General features: G+C 43.0%; 1 protein-coding gene across 4 annotated transcripts in view; it reads left to right on the top strand.

The window, feature by feature from the left end:
* Window positions 1-22,191, top strand: part of Msh3 (mutS homolog 3) — a 171,909-nt gene that overhangs the window by 19,950 nt on the left and 129,768 nt on the right. For 2 of the 4 annotated variants that reach the window (XM_076552056.1, XM_076552055.1), the window contains exons 7-8: window positions 1,148-1,291; window positions 4,916-5,082. In XM_076552056.1, the coding sequence (XP_076408171.1) occupies window positions 1,148-1,291; window positions 4,916-5,082 (311 nt within the window). Of the gene's footprint in view, window positions 1-1,145; window positions 1,292-4,915; window positions 5,083-22,191 lie in introns of all 4 variants that reach the window. The other 2 variants (XM_006980483.4, XM_006980482.4) reach the window with 1 other exon arrangement.

The raw sequence follows: 22,191 nt of genomic DNA, 5'->3' as shown, positions 1-22,191 counted from the left end.
ACGATCAATAGTGAATGGTCACCATTGGGATGGACTGCAGACCATCAGTAGTGAATGGTCACCATTGGGATGGACTGCAGACCATCAGTAGTGAATGGTAGTGAATGGTCACCATTGGGATGGACTGCAGACGATCAATAGTGAATGGTCACCATTGGGATGGACTGCAGACCATCAGTAGTGAATGGTCACCATTGGGATGGACTGCAGACCATCAGTAGTGAATGGTCACCATTGAGATTGGACTGCAGACCATCAATAGTGAATGATCACCATTGAGATTGGACTGCAGACCATCAATAGTGAATAGTCACCATTGGGATAGACTGCAGACCATCAATAGTGAATGATTACCATTGAGATTGGACTGCAGACCATCAATAGTGAATGATCACCATTGAGATTGGACTGCAGACCATCAGTAGTGAATGATCACCATTGGGATGGACTGCAGACCATCAGTAGTGAATGGTCACCATTGGCATGGACTGCAGGCCATCAGGAGCCTTGTTGTTCTAAGCTGATCAAGCTGGAAGAACCTGGTATTTTGATTTTTTCCTGAGTCTCTTATTTGAAGCCTTTCCCCCAATCAGTCCCCTTACCTGCTTTGCCTCAGTTGCCAGTAAGGCTCTTATCTCCTGATAACCAAGTCGGATGTTGCCAGGATGACTTTGTCCAGAATCAGCTTTTATCCTTGAGAATTTTGATTAATGGGACTCATTTTATACATGTGTGTGCATATATAGTCCTATATATAAAGATATGTTTTGTTTAATTAAAATGTCTTAAAGGTCTTTAGAAGTAAAATACTTCTAGAGTTTTGGGCACTTTAGAGATGGGAATTCATTTATGATAGTTTAGTGTGTTTGCTCTGCTTTGTGGAATTCATGATATGGTTGCTGAGGAGTCAAGTCTCAGCAATCGTTCAGCAAAGTGGGTTGCTGTTTGGACTTCCACAGGGTTGGACCTGCACTGTGGCCCTTTGGAAGTGAGGAGAAAATAGTTGTCTGTCTTTGTGCCTCTTGTAGTTTAGGGAAGAGACGTCATTCAACTGTGATCATAATTGGAAGAACGCTGCATGAGAAAAATAAACCTTTATCAGTTAATAGGAATTAGGCATGTGATTTTTCTTTAACCATTATTACATGTAAATCCTCTAATCAGACTGGATGATTCTATAAATATCGATGAGGTAATGACAGATACTTCTACCAACTATCTTCTATGTATCTACGAAGAGAAGGAAAATACTAAGGACAAAAAGAAGGGGAATGTTTCCATTGGTCTCGTGGTAAGTCCTTTGGAGGTGAGGAAGGATGGGTGTTGGTGGTACCTCATGTGAGTAGTCGTGAGTGGTGCATGGTGAGGATTCTGATGAAGTGTGCTTTCCTCACAATATTTATTACCTATCTAGTAACTAGTTACGAGTTTCTTTTCTGGTTACTTGGCACTCTGCTGAAAAGATCCAGAAAGTTTCAGACTGTATGTTGTTGTCAAGAGTTGACAATGGTGGCAGTGATAGGCACAAGTGTGGACAGGGAGCTGATAGCACAATGAAATACTACGCCAAGCAGAGTTTCCTCTTTGGTGTGTAATCTGACAGGAGTGATTATGGAACTCCCCTAATTAGATTTGGAGGAAGGAAGGATTAAAGGGAAATGGTAAGTGGCCAATGCAAGATAGTCTATATATAGTGTAGGATAAATGAATACCAGAAATAGCTTCACTCTGTCTTCCAGGTAAATGTGATTCAGGAGTTATAGTTTCACTGATTTTGCCTTTTGTCAACTTATGGGCAAATTTACTCACTTACAGATCTCTTGACTGTTAGACTCCCTTATAACCACTCTTTCTGCTTTTTCTAATGTCTACAGTCTAACATGACCAGCATTAGCAGAAATTCCTAAAGCTTGAATGTCTTCAATGTGCCTTTTAATGCATTATTCATACCGCATAATTTTGCTAACTTGACATTTGCTTAGCCAATAAGCCCCTCTCTCAGGGAGTTAGCAATACTGTGGGTGTTGGGGAGGCTCAAATGGGTTTTTTTTTTTCCCCTGAGAAGCACTTTTTATCTCGTCATAGACAGTTGGTTCCATCTACAAATAGTAAGGCTGTTTGCTTTTCAGCTTTAGCATATGTAGTGTGCTGTTGTATATTTACCTGGAGCTCAGACTAAAGAACAGAGTTGAAGTACAGAGCACCCAGGTCCTACTTGGGGCATTCAGAGTAGCATCCTGCCACTGCCAGGTCGACTGTAGCAGGTGAGCAGGGACGGGAAAAGATGAACAGTGGTCCTTGACCCTAAGTGGTTTTCGGTTCCTGTCCTTGACCTCAGTGGTCACTTTTCTGGCTGATGGCATCCTGAGCTCTAGCTGAGGCTGCACTTTTCACTTGGGCTCTGGAAGCCTCCAATTTGCACAAGGCCACTTGGAATGTGCTCCAGTTCCTCAGATTCAGTGTGGCCGAATGGAGTTCATTTCCCTCAGCACTGTTCTCCTGGGTATTTCTCCCACTGTGCTGAGCATCTTACACTTTCCAGTCAGCATATGAGAGTCTCCTTTGGGTGCTGGTAGTTGGTCTGAAATTGAAAGCCTCGCTGTTGAGAACAGTTTTCTTTGGATTGTGGGTTTCTTAATGCCACACGTCTCTTAGAGTAATACACGGTGCAGGTATTGCCATTAGATGAGTCCTTTGATTAAAGCAACAGAGAATTTGACTGGCTGATAACTCTGTCATCTGTTTATGTCAATGCTTGGTTTGTAGATTGGGATTGAACCTAGGTAGGTAAACCTAGTGCAATGGTGCCCCAGCTGTGGGCACTAGAGGATACCTCTGGCCTGGACTTGAGGGCATTCCCTGGCTACAGATGAAGGATTTAAGGAAATTATGAAATATTCAAAAGGAAAAGATGAATAGAAATTTAACAGGCTAGTATGAGACAATCGCCCAGGTCAGGAACTGTAACACTACTCAGAATCCTCAAGTTCCCCAGGTGCCTTTCCTTCTACAGTAACTGTAGTGATTTAAAGTAAATGATTGAAATGATGTAAAAATTTTGGGGCAATAATATTATTTTCTTTTAGTTCTGGTTTTACCACTGTAGCATGAATCTTAAAGGATCTTATTAATGAAATCAAACCTGAGGCCAGTTATTGTGGTGAGGGCTGGAAGATCAGAGAAGCAGAACAAGCCACAGCTACCTCACCTTGCCAATTCCTCAGCTGATCCTGTTTCCTCAGACTGGAAGCCTCTGAGTCCTTATCCAAATGGCTCTCAGCTGAACTGTTGCTCGAAGCCTAAAAGCTTAACCAGCCAAAAGCTTCTAGTTTCTGGTCTTCACGCCTTATATACTTTTCTGCTATCACTCCCTGGGATTAAAGGTGTGAGTCACCATGCTTGGCTGTATCCTTGAACACAGTGATCCAGGTAGATCTCTGCCTCTGGAATGCTAGGATTAAAGGCATGTGCTACCACTGCCTATCCTCTATGTTTAATATTGTGGCTTTTCTGTTCTCTGACCCCAGATAAGTTTATTAGGGTGCACAATATTTTGGGGAACACAATACCACCATATACCACCTTCACCTTTATATGCAGACTAAGCCTTCTATAATACTGCTTTGAATATTTTGTTTCCCATTTTGTGTGCAAAATAAAACATTGTTTTTCTGCTTATGTATTTGCTGTGGGGCTCACACATGTACCATGCTTGCAGACACGAGAGGGTACTTCATGAGAGTCAGTTCTTGCTACCACGGGAGGATCAAACGGAGGTCACCAGACTTGGGAGCAAGCACTTCTGTCTGCTGGGCCTGGGCCAGCTTGCTGGCCTGAGTGTGACAGTTATTTACATGCAGGCATTTCTCCTTTCCTAGATAGGGCCTGGATCTTGTTGCAAGTGACTGTCACTTAGCTGACTGCATCCACAGTATAAGGATTGGTCACATGTGACTCTTCATTAGTGCAGGCTGTCCCTGCCTGTTCGTCTCTAAGCACCAGCAGTAGAGAGAGTGCAGGCTGGGGAGTCGGATTGCTCGGTTTGAATCCGCCTCCATCGTTTTGTTGCTCTGAGACCTTGGTTAAATGGCTTCACTACCTCCGCACCTCTTCCAAACCTCGGCTCTTTCAGATTTTCTTCCTGTTATTACACTGGGTAACTGTCAGGTGATGGTTTTGTCTTGGCTTTTTTTTTTTTTTTTTTTTTTTTAACTGAATAGTAGGTGAGTTTCACTCTTCTTTTGTTACGTCTGGTTTTTGTTGTGCAAGAATGTTAACTTCTCTGCCATCAGGTGTCTTCACTGGCACTCTGTTGTGGAACCTTGCTCTCTGTACTGGCCGAAGCTGTGAGAGCTTTCACACACTGATTGTCTGGTTTGATCCTTGTAACAACCCGCTGAGGGAAGTTGATAATGCATTTCCACGTGTAGAAGAGGAAGCTGATGCCCAGCAGGGCTTGGTGACTTGTCATAGTACTCTGTCAGGTACATCAGGTCCCAACCTGTTCTGAGTGCCTCCTGAAACTCCCGCTGAAGCCTCTTGTATTATTTATTCACTTATTTATTTATCTTGAGCGTGCGCATGTGCGTATGTGCACATGGCAAATATGTGGAGGTGAGGGGACAACTTTGGGAGCATGTTCTCTCCTTCCACCATGTGAACCCTGTAGAGATCAAACTCAGTCCTCAGGCTCGGTGGCGGAACCCATTATCTGTTTGAGCCCTCTCCTCAGCCTGTTTTAGACGCCTGCGAAGCTAACTTAGGTAAGAGTCTTAAAAGGCAGACAGATTTTCACTTTAGAAACGGAGCACAGGTTGACAAGACTGTCATTACTAGACCCATGCCGTGGTGTGCCCGTGCGGCTGGGAGAGTGTCTGTGCTCGGTGCTATCTATCATGTGTGCCTTCGCTTCCAGGGAGTGCAGCCGGCCACGGGCGAGGTCCTGTTCGACTGCTTCCAGGACTCAGCCTCCAGGCTGGAGCTGGAGACTCGCTTGTCAAGCCTGCAGCCCGTGGAGCTGCTGCTCCCCACCCAGCTGTCGGAGCAGACGGAGATGCTCATCCACAGGGCCACTGCTGTCAGGTGAGTCCTGGCCGCTCCCAAACTGGAGTGGTTCCCAAGCCAATACAGTTCTTATGGAAATTACATATCGTAATTATAGCCCAGTTATAGAGTTTCTAAAAGAAAAAAAAAATTGTGTAGGACTATAGGTGACAGTCATTTTAAAAGGATTCAATTATATTATTTGATGATTTATGTAGACAGTCTAGAGGTAGTTTAGAACTTAGTTCTTCAAATGTCTATATAATTTCTCTGCTGCATGTTTCTCTTCAGGGTGGTACCCGGGAGTTTTATTTACTAGGACTCACAGCACAGCACTCGTTATGAAGCAGGGTACGGGCACCACAGCAGGTAGAGGGGAACACACATGTGTGAGGCTGTAGCTGCCTCACTGGATTCTATTCCCCAGGAAGGAGTCTCGGTGGAAGAGCGTGGCTGGAAAGGGCAGCGAGGCGTGGGCTGCTCAGGAGTGAAGAGGGCTGTCTACGGGAAGGGATGGCTGTCGGGTGTCCAGCCAGCAGGCCGACAAGTCACTGGGCAAGTCTAACTGAGTTACAGGGAGCACATGTTTGCCTTTGGAGTTCAGAGTTCATTTCCATTTACGTTTTTCTCTTTTTGTCGAAGTAGCTTTCACAGTTTGTCTTTCTGGTGAAATCGCTAATATACATTCATTGAGAAAAATTAAGAGTTACAAAAGAAAGATAAAGTAAACCCAGTTCTGTAAATCCAGAAATAACTGCCCTTTGGTGCTTTATTCCTTTATATGTATTAATTTTTTTATTTATAAACGTGTGTTCATGTAGCAGATAAAGTTTTGTGCCAGTTTTTTAACTTAAACATTTCCTATCCGTTTTCTTATGGGAAATTGCATACACAAGAACTTACTCAGAACAGTGCACTGAGGTGCCTGCCGGGCGTCCATCAGCCAGTGCCAGCGTGCCCTGGCTCAGAGCATCTCATGCATCCTCACCCTTCTCAGGCAGAGCTCAGTGAACGTCATTTGTCTGCTAATATTTCTGTAAGCCCCTCACGACAAGATGCCGTATGACATCCGTTGTACAAGTCGGTGAGATTTGTCCGTTGCTTTTTGTTGTGTTTCCTGTTTCAGCTCGGCAGATGTTGCTCTGGCTAGCATCTGTGGAAACTTGGGTATGCATTTTCAGTTCTTTCCTGAAGGTGGAATTTCTACGTCAGAATTACAAACACTTCTAAAGATTTTGGATGCTGGCCCAAGCACTCGGGGAACTCTGTCAAACATTTACAGTCATCGTTTAAATAATCTTTATTACATTATGGGTAGAGACTTCTGGATCAAATCCCTTTATTTGGCTCTTAGTTTTCCTCTGTGTTTAAACTTGGCCAGTGGAAAGCCACACAGTCTGTTTATGAGGGGTGCTGACCCTGGAGAGGTAAAACATGAATACCTTCTCAATCCCTTTGAAGAGATGCTTCTAGACGGAAGCACATGTACAGTGTTCTGTGTTTGGTTTTGCTCATTTTCTTTATAAATAAGTGTATATTTGATTAATTTAGATTAACCTGGAACTTGGTCATTTAGTCATCATGTTTTCTATTTTCCATTTATTTTTATAAAAATAAAGGCAAAAGTCATTAAAATGCCAAAACCTGTGTAGTAGCAGACAGTGCCAAGATGGAGTTTATTTGGCAAGGAGCTTTACCTGATGGCGTTCCTCAGTGTTCCTTGTCCGATGAGGTTCTGGAGCCTGAATTTGGCATGCCGGAGACATCCTGGGTGGCTGATGGGGTCTTGGGAGTCTAACGACTTGCGGCCATTTTACTGTATTTCTCTAGCTAGCATTCTAGGATTGTAATCCTGCCTACATTTACTGACCACATAAGTCCCCACTCTTGGGGTATTTTTTTTGTACCTTTTGTTCATGAAGAGTCGAGAATTAAGCATCCATTTCGATGAGTATCTGTAGCTAATTTATATGTCTATAGAGAAGGAGCTGGTAGATTTTCAGATGTCAGAGTCAAATAGCAGGTTGAAATAGAAATCTGTCTCTTCGCTTTAGTAACTTTGAGTAGATCACTCAAGTGTCTCGTCTAACTCTGTTCTAGACTATAAGATAGGGGTTATAAGACGCTTGCTGCAGAGGTCAGTTGTGAAGATAATATGGGTAAAGGGCCTGGCTAAGAAAACTCTTTGTAGTGGAACATAACTGTCTTAGTTACTTTTCTGTTGCTATGATAAAACACCATGTGCTAGGTACTTTATACAAAGAAGGGTTTATTTGAATGTGAGCTGAGGGCTCACAACTTGGACCACAAAGTGCAAAACAGAGTGAGCTAGAACCAAAGCCTTTAACCATCCGTGCGTGACCCAGTGACCCCACCTCCAGAAGACCCCACCTCCAGAGCCCCCAAACAGCACCACTGACTGGGGACCCAGGATTCAGATGCTGGGGACCTTTTTCTCTTCTAATATTGCCTCTCCCTACTCATTTTTGGTTTGTTTTTTTTGGGGCGGGGGCAGAGGTGATGTAGGATACATGTCCATACTATTTTCTTTTTTCAGTCAGGTCCTCATGTGGCCAGGCTGGATCCCCTCCCTGTGTATCTGAGGATTTTCTTGGACTCCTGACCCTCCTGCTTCCTCTACTGGATGCTGGGGTTACAGCTGCACACACCTCACTCCTGCAGTCTTCTGAAAAGTCTATTAGAGTTCATTGTGCCTTCTTAGCCTTTTCTTTGTGCATGTCCTTAGGATATAATTTCCCGGCTACTGTAATGTTGCTTTTGTTGGTTTTTTTTTTTTTTTTTTTTTGGTTTTTTCGAGACAGGGTTTCTCTGTGTAGCTTTGCGCCTTTCCTGGAGCTCACTTGGTAGCCCAGGCTGGCCTCGAACTCACAGAGATCCGCCTGGCTCTGCCTCCCGAGTGCTGGGATTAAAGGCGCTTTTGTTGGTTTTGACCCTTGGTTTTTTCAAAATAAAAACAATCTTATGAGTCTTTAAAAACATTCAGAACTTCTATTTTAATTCAGGGCTGAGGAGAAGGTGCCGTGGATAAAATGATTGCTGTTTGCACATGCTTGTGCGTGAGGATCTTAGTTCAGTTCTTCAGCACCCATGTGGGAAGCTGTGTGTGGTGATGGGTTCTGTAATCCTTGTGCTAGGACAGGAGTTGGGATGATCCATGGCTCCTGATAGAGGCCCCTTCTTGTTGCTGTTGACCCCTGGCTTGTGTGTGTGCACATGGGAGAGACGGAGGTGGAGTGGGTGGGACTTGCCACGCACCTTGCAGGAAAGTAAACTCATTTTAAAAAACATTTTAATTTCCTATTTCTACTTGTTTTTAATAGTCTATTTGGACCAATTAAGTCTCCTTGCTTCTGGTAACATTCTATTACTTTTATCTTCAAAACATCTTTTTCCATTTTGAAAGCACTTTGCCTTTATTTTCATCCATATTTTATTTCCACCAAATTATTTTTTCTTTCTTAATTTTATCTGCAGTGTTCAATTTTAAATTTGCGTTTGTCTTTACTTCACTGCATGAGGTGAGTTCCTACCTTCATTTTTAAATTAGAGCTAGTGGCTTCACTCTAATGTCTCCAGAGCTCATGGGCCTTTACTGACGGGACAGCAGCTCCTAGGGTGGGCTCGTTGTGTTCTACTCAGCCATCCAAGCCCCGCAGACAAATGCACAAGAAAGCGCTGTAGCAGGGAGCGTGGTTAGGTTTGAAGAACAGCTGGCCAGACCTCTGGTCCTGGGCGGCTCCCAGGCAAGAGCGGAGCACCGAGTTTTCAGGTGCGAAGTTTGTGTCTGGCGTTGTCTGTTGCCAATGCTGATGTGCATTTCTTAGCTCTCAGACCGACTGTCTCTCTATACCCCCACCTTCCTCTGCACAGTCGGAAGGTCAAAGCCCTAGGGGGTATTTTATTAACATTGAAGACCGTCTCTATTAATGCTGTGTGAGAAAATGCAAAAACCGCTTAGAATTATAGAAGATTCTAATGTAGCAGTTTTCAAAACATTTTTAAAAAATTTTAACTTTTTGTTCTTAACTTTAACCACAAGAGGTCTCCAAAGGATTTTATATTTTATGAGTTAAGATTTTTTTTCTTAAGATTATGAAGTCCTTCCCATTTATTTTTCCAGCTAGTTGTATTTATTTTGTATCATGTTTATATTCAGGAGAGGTATTAGGCAAAGATGGTAGTCAGCTGAGTCAGCCACTCCTGAGTAGTGACAGTAGTGACCAACAGTTCTCCTCCACTTGTTCCTCTTTGTATAGACTGCGTTTGTCAGATGGGCTCAGTCCTAGGATCCTGTTATCTGTTCGTTGTCAAACTGTATAGAGAGAACCAAGAACAGTGGCTTTGAGATTGCTTTAATTTAGAGATTTTCATGTTTATAGAACACAGTTTATAGTCGGAATGCAGGCTGTGGAAAGCATTACATTATGTTATTAATAATTGTTACTAATATTTACTAGTTTTCACATTGAGTTTTGAGGCAAGCATGATGACCATAGCAGGTGGTGCGCACATCTGAGTTCATGGATATAGGAACATCCTGTGCACATAGCCAGGGAAGGCTTTGTAGAGGAGGAGAGCATGCATGGGACATTTGCAGCCAAGGAAGGCTTTGTAGAGGAGGAGAGCATGCATGGGACATTTGCAGTCAGGGAAGGCTTTGTAGAGGTGAGCATGCATGAGACATTTGCAGTCAAGGAAGGCTTTGTGAAGGAGGTGAGCATGCATGGGACATTTGCAGCCAAGGAAGGCTCTGTGGAGGAGGCGGGTATGCATGGGACATTTGCAGGACAGAAGACTGACTTGGTGGAAGAGAAGAGGGAAGTGCCCAGTGTGTGAGAAGAATTGATTCAAACTCAGGCTCACAGCTGGAAAGATTAGAAAAATTTAAGAACAAGGGAGAGACGCTCCTGACCAGGGGAAACGTTCATCCTGAGAGTGAGGGAAAATTACAGGGTGTTAACCCAGAAATCCAGGGAAGAGGCAGAGATTCCTAGTGAGAATCAGTGAGGTTTCTGGCAATTGTAGAGAAGAAGAGATGAGTTTACTATCAGGTGAGACACTTGAGTTAAGTGAAAAAGAATAATTCCTTAAGTGGGAAAACAGGTAGTAGAGAGTAAGATGAAGGAGTTTGGAGGTGTCAGTAGTTGAAAATATCAGGAAGAAAAGCAGAAGAGGGGGGGTTACTGTCACCAGAGCCGGGGCGAGTGGGTGGTGGAGCTGTGGCTGTCTGCTGCATGTGACACACTGAATCGCATGGGTTTGGTTGTTACAGGGTTGGCTGAGATTATCTGACATTTGGGAAGATGCCTGGATTAAGAAGTAGCCCTCAGTAGTTGAGATGACTTACTGAGGATCTGTGGAAGAATGCCTTTCAGTGTCCAGTGCCTTTAGCAGTCTGACTGAAATAAATGCTTGAATATTTCATTCACATTTTTTATGCTGCAAATTTAAAGAGCATGTTGAAGTCTACTGTTATGTTAGATTTATTAATATATTATTATTGTTATTTTGACGGCAGAAGACCAAACATCATCTGTAGTTCTTTAAACAAACTATTTTCGGAGGTGATTATCGTATCCTGAAGACATATCCCTCAAATGCCATTTACAGTGACAGATGTTTGAAGTAACCATCACAGCATTTCAACTTAGTCTTCTGTTAATTTATGTGTTAGAGGCTGTTCAACACTTTGAGTTGTTGTACTTTGATTTTCAAGATTGTGATGGAAAATGTTTAATAGTGTTAGTGTCAAAATGAAGTTAGTTTTGAGTCTGTATAAAGTAGGTTTCTATTATGGTTAGTCCATGTTCTCCCTAATGTCATTATTCCAGTATGACATTAGTTAAAAAGCACCAAGCCAAGCTGGATGTGTGGCGCATGCCATTAATTCTAGTACTCAGGAGGGGAGACAGAGGAAGATGGATCCCTGTCTACAGAACAAGTTCTGGGACAGCCAGGACTATACAGAAAAACTGTGTGTGTGTGTGTGGGGGGGAGGAGCTTTTTGAAGGATAAGATGGAAAAAGGGAATTTTTTTTCTCATTAAGCTGTTTAATAATATGAAGTTATTACATATTTGAGGGTTCCAGGTTAGTGATTGCATTGTGTAGATGTAACCAACCGTCTTATTAAATAAGAAACACAGAACCAATGAGAAGAAAGCCAAGAGATCAGAGCTAAGAGCCTTACCCGCCTGCTGCAGCTAGCCTCTTCAGCCAAGAGACCTTTCCGAAAGAGACCTACTTCCTGTCTGTTTGTCTTTATATAGACTTTCTGTTCTGCCTTCTCATTGGTTGTAAAACCAACCACATGACTGCCTCGTCACTGTCTGTTGGCTGTATCCTTGAACACACAGAGATCTACCTAGCTCTGCCTATGAAGTGCTGGGATTAAAGGTGTGCACCACCACCGCCACACTCTTGCTATGGCTCTAACAGCTCTGACCCCCGGGCAACCTTATTTATTAAGATACAATTAAAATCACATTTCAGTACAAATAAAATACCACCATAGCATTGTTTTATCTAAGATTAATAAATCAGTCCCTTGGACTTAGATGATGCTATTTCAACATAATTTTTAGGTTTTAGGAGCCAGTTAAAGGAGGGATACCATATCAAGTGAGGGATGCCATATCAAGTGAGGGATGCCATATTAAGCACTGAGTGGCTTATGGGAATGAATAGCAAAACACTTAAGTGTGAGACGGGGCGGTGGTGACACATGCCTTTAATCCCAGCACTCGGGAGGCAGAGCCAGGTGGATCTCTGTGAGTTCGAGGACAGCCTGGTCTATAGAGCGAGATCCAGGAAAGGTGCAAAACTACACAGAGAAACCCTGTCTTGGAAAGAAAAGAAACAATGAAAAAAAGGAAAATGCAGCACTTGGGAGGTAGAGTCAGAGGCAGGTGGATCTCTGACTTCAACGCCAGCCTGGTTTATAGAGAGAGTTTCAGGACAGCCATGGCTACATAGAGAAACCCTGTCTTGAAAAAACAAAAACCAAAAAAAGGAAAATGATTTTGTTTACCTTCTCAATGTGATAGATATTACCATTATAATATATGGCTTAAATATCTAAACCTAAAGTCTAATACTTTATGCCATTTTTCTAACAAAAGTCAAGAGTTGAGAATACAGACAGGCACATGTATGAAACTAACGGCGTGTGAACAGAAGGAAGATGCTCTGCTTAAGATGAACTTTCCCATTCAAGTGCGGAGGTCTGGGTACTACTTTTTCCTTAATAAACCTCCCCCATTTCTGTAAATACCAGTTTCAGATTCACAGCAAGAGGGAGTAATTTTCCATAAGCCTCTCCCTCATTAGCCACATTCTCTAGAGCAAGACTACATTCTTTTCAGTTCAGCATTGTGTACTTTAGTGTCAAGACTCAATTCTTTTCAACCTTTTTTGTTTTTAAATATTTATTTTATTTTGTGAGTATGAGTGTTTTGCCTGTGTGTATGTATGCCCACCATTTGCATGTCTGGTGCCCAGGGTGCTCAGAAGAGGGTGTAGGATCCTCTGGAACTGGAGTTACGTATTTTGTGGGATATTTTGGTCACACTCTGACACTGACAATAAAGTTGACCTTGACTCAGGGGATGTAGTTACCAATTGGCCACTGTGGTTAACTCTATTAACCATAGAGTTTTGGGCTGACCCAGATTAGGATAGAGAGACACAGGAGGGAATGGAGAGGGCTTAGAAAGATTCATGAGCCTTTTCCATCTGGGAAGCGTAGAGAGGCAGGGTCAGCTGATCGTGCCTCTGCTGCTCTGTGGATCTGTCAGGTTTCTAACCCTAATACCTGACTCCCGAGTTTTATCTAATAATAAAGCAATAAAAATAATGTCTTCCAGGTGTGGTCATGAACCATCATGTGAGTGCTGGGAACCGAGCCCATGTCTCTTCAAGAGCGACAAGTGCTCTGAACCCCTGAGCATCCCTCTCTCCAGCCCCTCATAGAATCTTTGGAGAATTCATACACGAGTACTGTAATTACGTCATTTTCACTGCTGCGTTTCCCCCTCCACCTCCTCTTTCCTTCCAGATTTGTGCTCTCTTCACTCATTGCCTTTCCCAGCGGTCTTCCTTCTCTCCTTGCAGACTCCGATAGCAGCAGTGTCCAGCTCACAATTTTGTCCGTCTGTATTCCGTGTCGTTCAGATTGGTTCCTCTCTGTTGTTCCCGCTTCACTGATGGCTTCCTGTCCTCTTCAGGCAGCTGAGCATTGAGCATTCTAGTTTGATTACTATATTCCTCACTTCTGAATTTTTTGTTTGGTTTCCTGTTATGTCTTTAATTTCTGTGCAGAAATTTTCTTACTTTGGACTTTTATCTTTTTCTTTGTTTCAGGCCTGTGTATAATTACTGGTAAAAATATTAATTAATAACAATAACTACTGCACGCTAGCCAAGGGCTACAGAAAAACCTGTGTTCCAACCTCCACCCACCCCAGGGCGGACTTAAGAGGAGGCTGCAGTCTCATAGGCTGGAGAAGCTCCAAACCCCTTGCTGGGGTGGTGGGAGGAGGGTAAGACCCCGAGATGTTGTGTGTGAGTGTGTCTGTGTGTGGGTACACATGTGCCATAGTGCACCTGTGGAGGTTGGAAGGTAACTACCACGTGCATTCTGGGGATCGAACTCAGGCCGTCAGGCTTGGCAGCAGATGCCTTTGCCTGTTGAACCGTCTTGCTGTTTAAAAAACCAGATTTCTCTGTTTTTGTCCATTTCAGACATATGTACAATGCATTGTTTTCATAGTCATTCTAATCACTGTTGCTCATCCCTTTCAGCCTCCTGCTGACCTTCCTTCCTCCCAACCAGGCCCTCCCCTACTTCAAAATGTCTTTATTGTATGCAAGTCCTGTGTCCGTAGCCACTTCTGCTGTGAGTTCATGATCCGGCCTTGAGAGCCACCAGTGATTCCGACATTGCTGCTGGCCTGCTGTTGGTGTCTGTTGGGTTTTTCTTTTTTGTTTTTAAATTCTGGTTTGCGATCTTCCTGGTTCTTGGTGTGATGAGTGAGTTTGATAACTTGTGCTTTTCCTTATTGTAATGTGGGAATCCAGATCTTATTTGGACTATCTATCTGTCTTAGGAACTTTCTGATTTAGCAAGGTGCTGCCAGTGGCCAGCCACACGAATGTACCCTCAAAGCCTCTGGGTGGGTATGAGTTCCAGCTCCTCGTGCGGTCTCTGTGTCATACAGGATGAGGGGCCTCGTCACCAGTGAGAGGGATGTACAGGCTGCCAGTGTGTTGTCCGTTGCACCATGGGAACTGAGGACTTGCTAGGGACGAACGTCTTGGTGTCTTACCCTCTTCTGACCACCCAAGCCTGTGAGACTGCAGCCTCCTCTTAAGTCCGCCCTGGGGTGGGTGGAGGTTGGAACATAGGTTTTCCTGTAGCCCTTGGCTAGAGTGCAGTAGTCACTGTCTGGAAGTGTTCTGTCTTCTCAAGCTGTCTTCCGCTGGGTCCTCCCCTAGGGAGAGGAGTCAGCGTCTTTTGCTTGTTTGTTTGGTCTATGCTTGCTGGGCCTTCTGCAGTGTGGGCTTCTCCAGCTCTGGTTGCATGTTGTGAAGAGTAATACGAGGGAGCTGACCACTGCTGTGTCTCTGTTCAGCCTGAGTGTCCTAGGCGGCCTGTTTTCTGCCTGCCTTTGTCCTAGGTGTAACGTGCAGAGAGTTGGACTTTCAGGAGGAATAGAGGGAAGTACACTCATCCCTTCCTCATGCAGAAGTCCTCGGGCCAAGATCATGATTGCTCTGTATCACTTGATTTCCTTGGCGTTATTAATATAATTGAATTATTAGTGCGTTGATTGTATTGCAGATATTTACTGCAGTAGAGTTGAGCTTTGTAGATGTGTGGATCTGATTAAAAGCCTCTGAAATTTTCTTGTAGTTCAAGTTGTAAAATGCTTTTAAAAGCACGATCATCGGAACCATCCTAGTCTTATCCTCTGTGAGTTCACAGCAGGGGTCTACAGAAAGCACTGGGAAGATTTTTGCCAGCCCTCCTTCTAGTGACCAATATGGGACCAGGCCCCATCACCTTCTTGAACACTTTATCCTTTCTTGTTATTGCACACAAAAACTGAGTGTCAGTTAGCATATCGGAAGGAATCTCAGTAGCAGCTGGCCCCGGAGCCCAGGAAGGGGGTTGTCGTGTACAGAGCGTGAGGCTGGAGGAAATGGCTCGGCACAGGGAAGGTGCTGGCTGAGTAACCGGCCACCCCAGAGAGCTCCCACACTGCACCTGGCTTACTTACCTGAGAGCATTTTAAGTGACTTACTTTTTTTTTTTACTTCCATAGTTAAATATTTACTAAATGTATATTTAAAACATCCAATTAGTGAATCAAACCTGTAATTTCATAAATGTTTCTGGTGTCGAAAGTGTCTTAAGTTGGTATTGAGTTGATTTGGCAAGAATGATCAGGCTGTAGTGACATACCTCTCTGACAGAGGTGGGGAGGTGATGCCGGAGGAAGGTGTGAGCACTTGGGACAGAGCCGCGTTCGCCTGCTGCTCCTTAGATTCACTAACTTGAATCGAACCGGTGTAAACGGGATCATTATTTGAATGCTAAAACAAAGCCAGGTATAGTTAAGGGGAAATAGAAATGATGAGTCTGAGGCCCAGACCAGGCACTTAAGCTCTCAAAGGCGGGCCAGTCTCCATTTTTCCTAACTGGCTTGCCTTTCTTATTAGGATATTTTATTTCACCATTTAGATAACTTTATTAATTTAGGTCTCTAGCAGTAAACCTTAATGAAACATCCTTTTCTTATGTCTAAGAAAAATCTTGATATTGATATGTTTCCAGTAATTCTCAAATTATTGATACATCCTCTGAGCTCTACATTATTAAATATTCATTCATTTGTTCATTGTTAAAAATATTCACTGAGTATCTGCTGTGTACCCAGTTTGGTATTAGTTGGTAAAGGTAAAAAAAGGAGGAAGAATTTTATCTTCCAGCTTCCAGAGAGGAGTTGGTCATGGGACCAAACCGTGATGGAAATGCCTGTGGTGGGTCTTAAAGAGACCCTACTCCTAGCCTGATGTTCTGGCATACGCTGTAATCCAGCATTTGGGAGGGAGGGAGGCTGAGGCAGGAGGTTCTGGAGTTTGAGGCCAACTTGGGCTACATTAGATAACCACCAAAAGAACAGTGACCCCTAGCTTGGAAACATGAAGGGGTCAGCTTCCCAGGGGAGTGTCAGTACCTGATGTAGCAAGGGCGTCCAGCAGCTGGGAAGATGGAGGTTTTCTTTGGGGTGAAACTAGTTTGGTGGTCCGTTCTCAATGAGCAAGGGAGGCCGAGGCAGGAGAGAGCTGTGGTTTGGAGAGGAGAGGTGTGCAGAGTGAAAAAGAATAGAGAGAAAGGGGACCACAGCAGGGCTGGGTGAGAGTGATTTTTCATGAAAACAGTAGACTTGAGGTGGCCGGGGACAGGAGCACTTTCATAATGACCTTTCTTTTTCAGTTTTTCTCTTCTTTTTTTGGTACTGGAGATTTAACTGAAGGACCTTGTATGTACTAGACCATCGGGCCATGTTTAGCCACAAATGATCATCGGTGTTCCCAAATTCTATCAAAGTAACACACACACACACACACACACACACACACACACACACACACACACACTATGAATGGTTAAATGAGTTACATTTTTAAATAAACAAAATAATTGTCATCTATTTTTATTTTTTTAGAAACTGGTTTGGGCCTTATAAACCTAGGGATACTGTCAGAGAAGCCTAGAATTATGTTTCTGATTCTCTGCAAGCTCACCAACTACTTTCTAGAGGAGTATATTGATTTCCTATAATTTTTGTTTTATTATTTGTATTTAAATTAAAAAAATATGACTTTAAATTACTTTAAACATCCTGGCATTTCTTTGGATACCCCCTTGTAGGAACCATTCATGGAGGTAATTATGAATATGTTAAATAGCAGAAATAAGTCTTGCACACAGTGGGAAAATGCTGGTTTCTAGGAAACTATTTAAAGAGGAAATGTTCCTGAACTCTTGGTCTTCCTGCCTCCGACAAGTCTGAGATCATGGGCATGGGCCTCAGGCTCAGAAAATATCCTTTGTCTTATTTTATTTTTATTTTATATACATTGGTGTTTTGCCTGCATGTATGTCTGGGTGAGGGTGTTGGGTCCTCAGGAAATATTCTTAATGTAAAAAAAAAAAATCTATTTGTATTGCTTTTCTTTAAAAACATTATATTAATCTTTAGCTCTGTGTGTTGGTATATGTCTTTAATTCTTTAATTCCAGTTCTCAGGGTGTTGAGGATTGCACGTCCAAGCCAGCCTGGCTTTGCAGTAAGACACCATCTCAAATCATATATTACATATTGTATCTTAGATATAACACATATTCCATCCCAGGTCGAAGCGCTGTCATGTTGTCAATAGTTTCCTTGTTACCGATTCTTTCTGTATGTCCGTTTGGCACCTTAGCGAGTGTGCTTACCTTATAGAGTACGAAGATCCATATTTTAAAATAGGATAACGTGAAGGTGCTAGATAACTGAGAGAGGGTTTGGTAAAGGCTTTAGTTAAGTAGTGAGCAGCTTTCCTTGAGCTCCTCAGGAGCGTATCGACCTGAAGAGACTACGTGGGTTGTACTTGCAGTAAGTTTACTGACAGTAGTGGAACAAGAAGAAACAGCATCTGATGTCTGGAATGAACTTGGCCTTGGGGGTGGCCGCAGGAAGCCCCCCAGGGGAGGCTGCACTGCCTGAGCAGACATTTCAGAAGTAATTGTGTGAGGAGGCAACTTTTGTTTTGCTGACTCAGCTTTGATTTTTGTAAATACACCTGTTCATATGGGGTCCAGGGTTTAATTATACAAAGTCTCCTCATTAACTAAATACTTTGTTCCTCGGGGTTTTCCTCAGAGGGCTGTACTGTACAATTTTAATATCCTAGTACCATCTTCTCCCCCATGTTACAGAGTTTTATTTATGTCTGATTTGTGAAAACATTAAAGTTATTATTTTATGTGTATGGATGCTTTGCTAGCATGTACACTTGTACACCATGTCTGCACATAGTGCCTGTGGAAGTCAGAAGAGGACATTGGATCCCTGGAACTAAAGTTACAGACAGTGTGAACCACCATGTTGGTGCTGGGAATTGAACCTGGGTCCTCTGGAAGAACAGGTAGTGCTTTTAACCACTGAACCATCCCTCCAGCCCCTGCAAAAACGTTTTTTAGAAGCTAGTCATGATTCAGTAGTAGAGCTTTTAAATTGTCTATGATCATCACCTTAAAAATAAATCCTCTAACAAATACCAGAAGAGCTTTTATTATTTCAGGCAGAGGCAAGGAGACAGTGTGCGTTGCAGGGTGAACTCTGTTCAGTTTTGTTGGCTGTAAACATACTTCTTTCTCTTGGGCTGGTTCTGCTCCCTGTTAGCAGCAGGTATCCCATGACTCTGGCATCTTTCACATCTTGGAGTATCCAAAGCAATCCAGGCTTCAACTTCACAGCTTCATGCAATGGCCTCTCTAGGCCTCCATTCAGGGACAACCCTGACACTTGCCTAACCTCAGTGGTTTTCCTTAGTCATGGAGGCAATTTCTATAACCCATTTCTTCTGTCCTTATCTCTAAAGCCAGAACCATGTGACTGAAGCTGCCAAGTTCTACTGCTTACTGGGGCTGGAATATGGTCCTCTCATTCAGTTACATCTTTCCCAGTTTTCTGTCCTTCACTGCCTAAGCTTAGCTGTCCTGAAACTTGCTCTGTGGACCAGGATGGCCACAAACTCAGAGATCCACCAGCCTCTGCCTTCTGAGTGCTGAGATTAAAGGCCTGCGCCACCACACCTGGCTCTAAGCTTTTCTTTAGTTCCTTTTCAAAAGTTGGAATTTAGCTGGTTGGGTCTTGCTCTGAGGTCACCACTTCCTTTATTCCATCTCTTAATCTGTTTATCTCCTTGAACACAGAACTTAGCTCTATTCCATTTCCTGGTGCTCTTTTTCTCCTCAAAATTTACCTTTTATAATTTACCCTGCTCAGCTTACTCCTTTTCATTATAAATCTTCATTAGAATTACCACTAAAGGGGCTGGAGAGATGGCTCAGTGGTTAAGAGCAGTGACTGCTCTTCCAGAGGTCCTGAGTTCAATTCCTAGCAACTACATGGTGGCTCACAACCATCTGTAATGAGATCTGGTCCCCTCTTCTGGCCTGCAGTCATACATGCTCTATACATAATAAATAAATCTTAAAAAAAAATTACCACTAAAAACCACAGGACAGTCTATTCTAGGCAGTTTTGAGATCTCCCCTGCCATTGGAATAATCCCCAATTTAATGCTTTTTTTTTTTAAATCATTTTATTTTTATTTTATGTGTGTGTTTTGCCTGAATATATGGAGTCAGATAACCTGGCACTGGAGTTACAGATGGTTGTGAGCCACTATCTGGGTGCTGGGAACTGAACCTGGGTCCCCTGGAAGAGCAGCCAGTGCTCTCCACCACTGAGCCATCTCTCCAGCCCCTAATTTAATGCTTTTAAATACTAATTTATGCAAAAAGACTAAAATGGCCCCTTTGAGTTTGATTTGCTGGTCCATTGCTTATATAAATGACCCTAAGGCCATCCCTAAGGCCAGGCACACTTCCCTCAGCCTGAGTCCTTTTCCTTTTCCCTGAGATCTAGGCACCAGACCACACTGTAATCTATATACACTACCATGTACACTGAAGGACAGCACATGCAGAAATTTGAGCAGAGGACTGCAGAGTGCTTGGGCGTGTTCAGAGAAGCCTCCTCACTTACTAGCAGTGAATTTTCACTTCTCTGTAGCCCAGTCCTCATTCAGAAACAAGTGGCTTGTTTGGTTTTGAATCATCCATTACTCCACAGGGTTGCGGTGAGTGTAAATGTTTGATGCCTCTGTAGACTTGGGACAGTGCCTGGAACACAGCCACGTTTATTTGTGTTTTTAGTGTTCTGAAGCTATATTTAGCCTTTGCACTGAATTTTTGCTGCATTTGTTTCTTACGGTCCTGGACACCCTAACCATCTCATTGTTCTCCAGGTGCTGTCCTGTAAATGCAGCCAGGGGTCTAAGCATGGCTGTCCTTCAGAGCACCTATAGCTGATAAAAGATGCTGTGGCATGAGGTTTGGGTCTGTGATGCAGGTAGTTCCCACATCCACAAGGCCAGTGACACCTCCTCTGACCAGGCCACACCCCCTAACCCTTTCCAAACAGTTCCGCCAATTGGGGATCAAGTATTCAAATGTATGTGTCTCTAGGGGCCGTTCTCATTCAAAGCACCACACCTGGGTTGCTGGGCCTCATCACGCAGTTTATAGAAGCTTGCTAGAACTGATATATTTCTAGGAATTTATATCAGGTTGCTTCAGTGTTAGCATAAAATTAGCTATGGTAAGTGGGAGTTTTAGCAGTCTGGAAACGGGCGGATCCCGTAAGATTCATCTTGGCTCCCTCGATATGGTAGTGATTTGTAAGTCCATGTCTGAGGAAGTGTTGACCTTCCAGTGGGTGTACTCGTTGATGGGATTGCTATGACACAGCAGAGCTGGCTAGGTGCCTGAGCAGCAGGACTTTTTCTTTCACACGTCTGGAGGCTGTAAGTCCCAAGTCAGTGTGGTAGCAGTATTGCTCCTTCTGGGGCCACGACGGAAGGGTCCGTTCTCGGTTGTCTCTTTAGCTGTAGACAGTCTGCGTCTTCTGTGTCTTTCCTTATCATCTTCCTCTGTGCTAGTATTGTGTAAGATTTCTGGTGGTGTTTTAAATACTGGAGCAGGGTCTACTCTGATGTAACTTGGTTACCTGTGTAAAGGTTCTGTCTTAGGCAAGGTCACATTCTAAGGGGGGAGAATTTCCACATATGAGTTCATGAGGTCACAGTTTAACCTGTAACCCATGCATGCAGGTGTGTGCACATATTATTAATTGTCCTATGAATACCAGATAATCTGTTAGTTTTTTTGAGGTTGCTCTTGGGTTAATATCAGAATTAGGGTTTCTGGAGGAAAACATTGGTTTAGAGAAGTATTTTAGGCTGCCTGAAGTAGCCCAAGTGGGTTTGTTTCTAAATTTCTGGACTCAAGGCATGTAGTGTGAGTGAAATAGCCTTGTATTGTTTTGCTGAGAGATGCTTTTAACACATGAAGACATTTTTGGAATGATTTTCTAACTACCTGAGATACTGTTGTGTCTTTTCACAATTATGTAAGATGGAGTTTTTAGAAAATTTTTTCTCTTTTTCCTCAAAAGCTAGCATAATAACATGCATGGCTTTGTGGTTTTAAAAACTGACATATCTTAGACCTCAGGAGGAACATTTTTTTGTGTAAATTTTTTAATGAGCTTTTTAAAATTTATTTATTTATTTTTTTGAGACAGGGTTTCTCTGTGTAGTCCTGGCTGTCCTGGAACTCACTCTGTAGATCAGGCTGGCCTCAAACTCACAGAGATCCACTGGTCTCTGCCTCCTGAGTGCTGGGCTTAAAGGTGTGTGCCACCACTTCCAGATTGGAAGGTACATTTTGAAGTTCAGTAGTTTTGTTTCAAAGTGAAGGATATGTGTTTTGCTGGATAAATACTGGAATCAGAGTCCTCGCCAGAAGGGTTCAGAGTATACATTTGCATGGGAATTTAGTCATGTTAGTTGTAGACTTAAAAATAAAAAGTCAAGGCGCAAAGCTACACAGAGAAACCCTGTCTCGAAAAATAAAAAAAAAAGTCTTTCCCTTTAAATTATATACGGCAGTTTCAAAAGTTTTATTTTTAATTAGCTTTAATTAGATGTGATTTACATGTAATGAGTTTTGTACATTTTAAGTTTGTGTCAATCAAAGTCCATATAACCATCCTGTAACCATTATTCCAATTCAGCTCCATAATCCCCTTTCCCAGAGTTCCCGCTGCCTCTTTGTAATTGTTTTCTCTTTATCTCCAGCTTTGACTCCAAGGAACTACTGATCTGACTGTTGTAATTAGAGGACAGTTCAGGCCATTTCAGGGGTTCATACAAACGAAATCGTTACAATGTGTGCTCTTTGTGTCTACTTTCTTTCCTTGGCATAATGAAATGCTCTTTGTTGT

This window comes from Peromyscus maniculatus, chromosome 15, assembly GCF_049852395.1.
Source record: "Peromyscus maniculatus bairdii isolate BWxNUB_F1_BW_parent chromosome 15, HU_Pman_BW_mat_3.1, whole genome shotgun sequence".
Lineage (NCBI taxonomy): Eukaryota > Metazoa > Chordata > Mammalia > Rodentia > Cricetidae > Peromyscus > Peromyscus maniculatus.
Note: the sequence above shows the minus strand (reverse complement) of the source record. Positions and strands in the feature narration are given on the sequence as shown.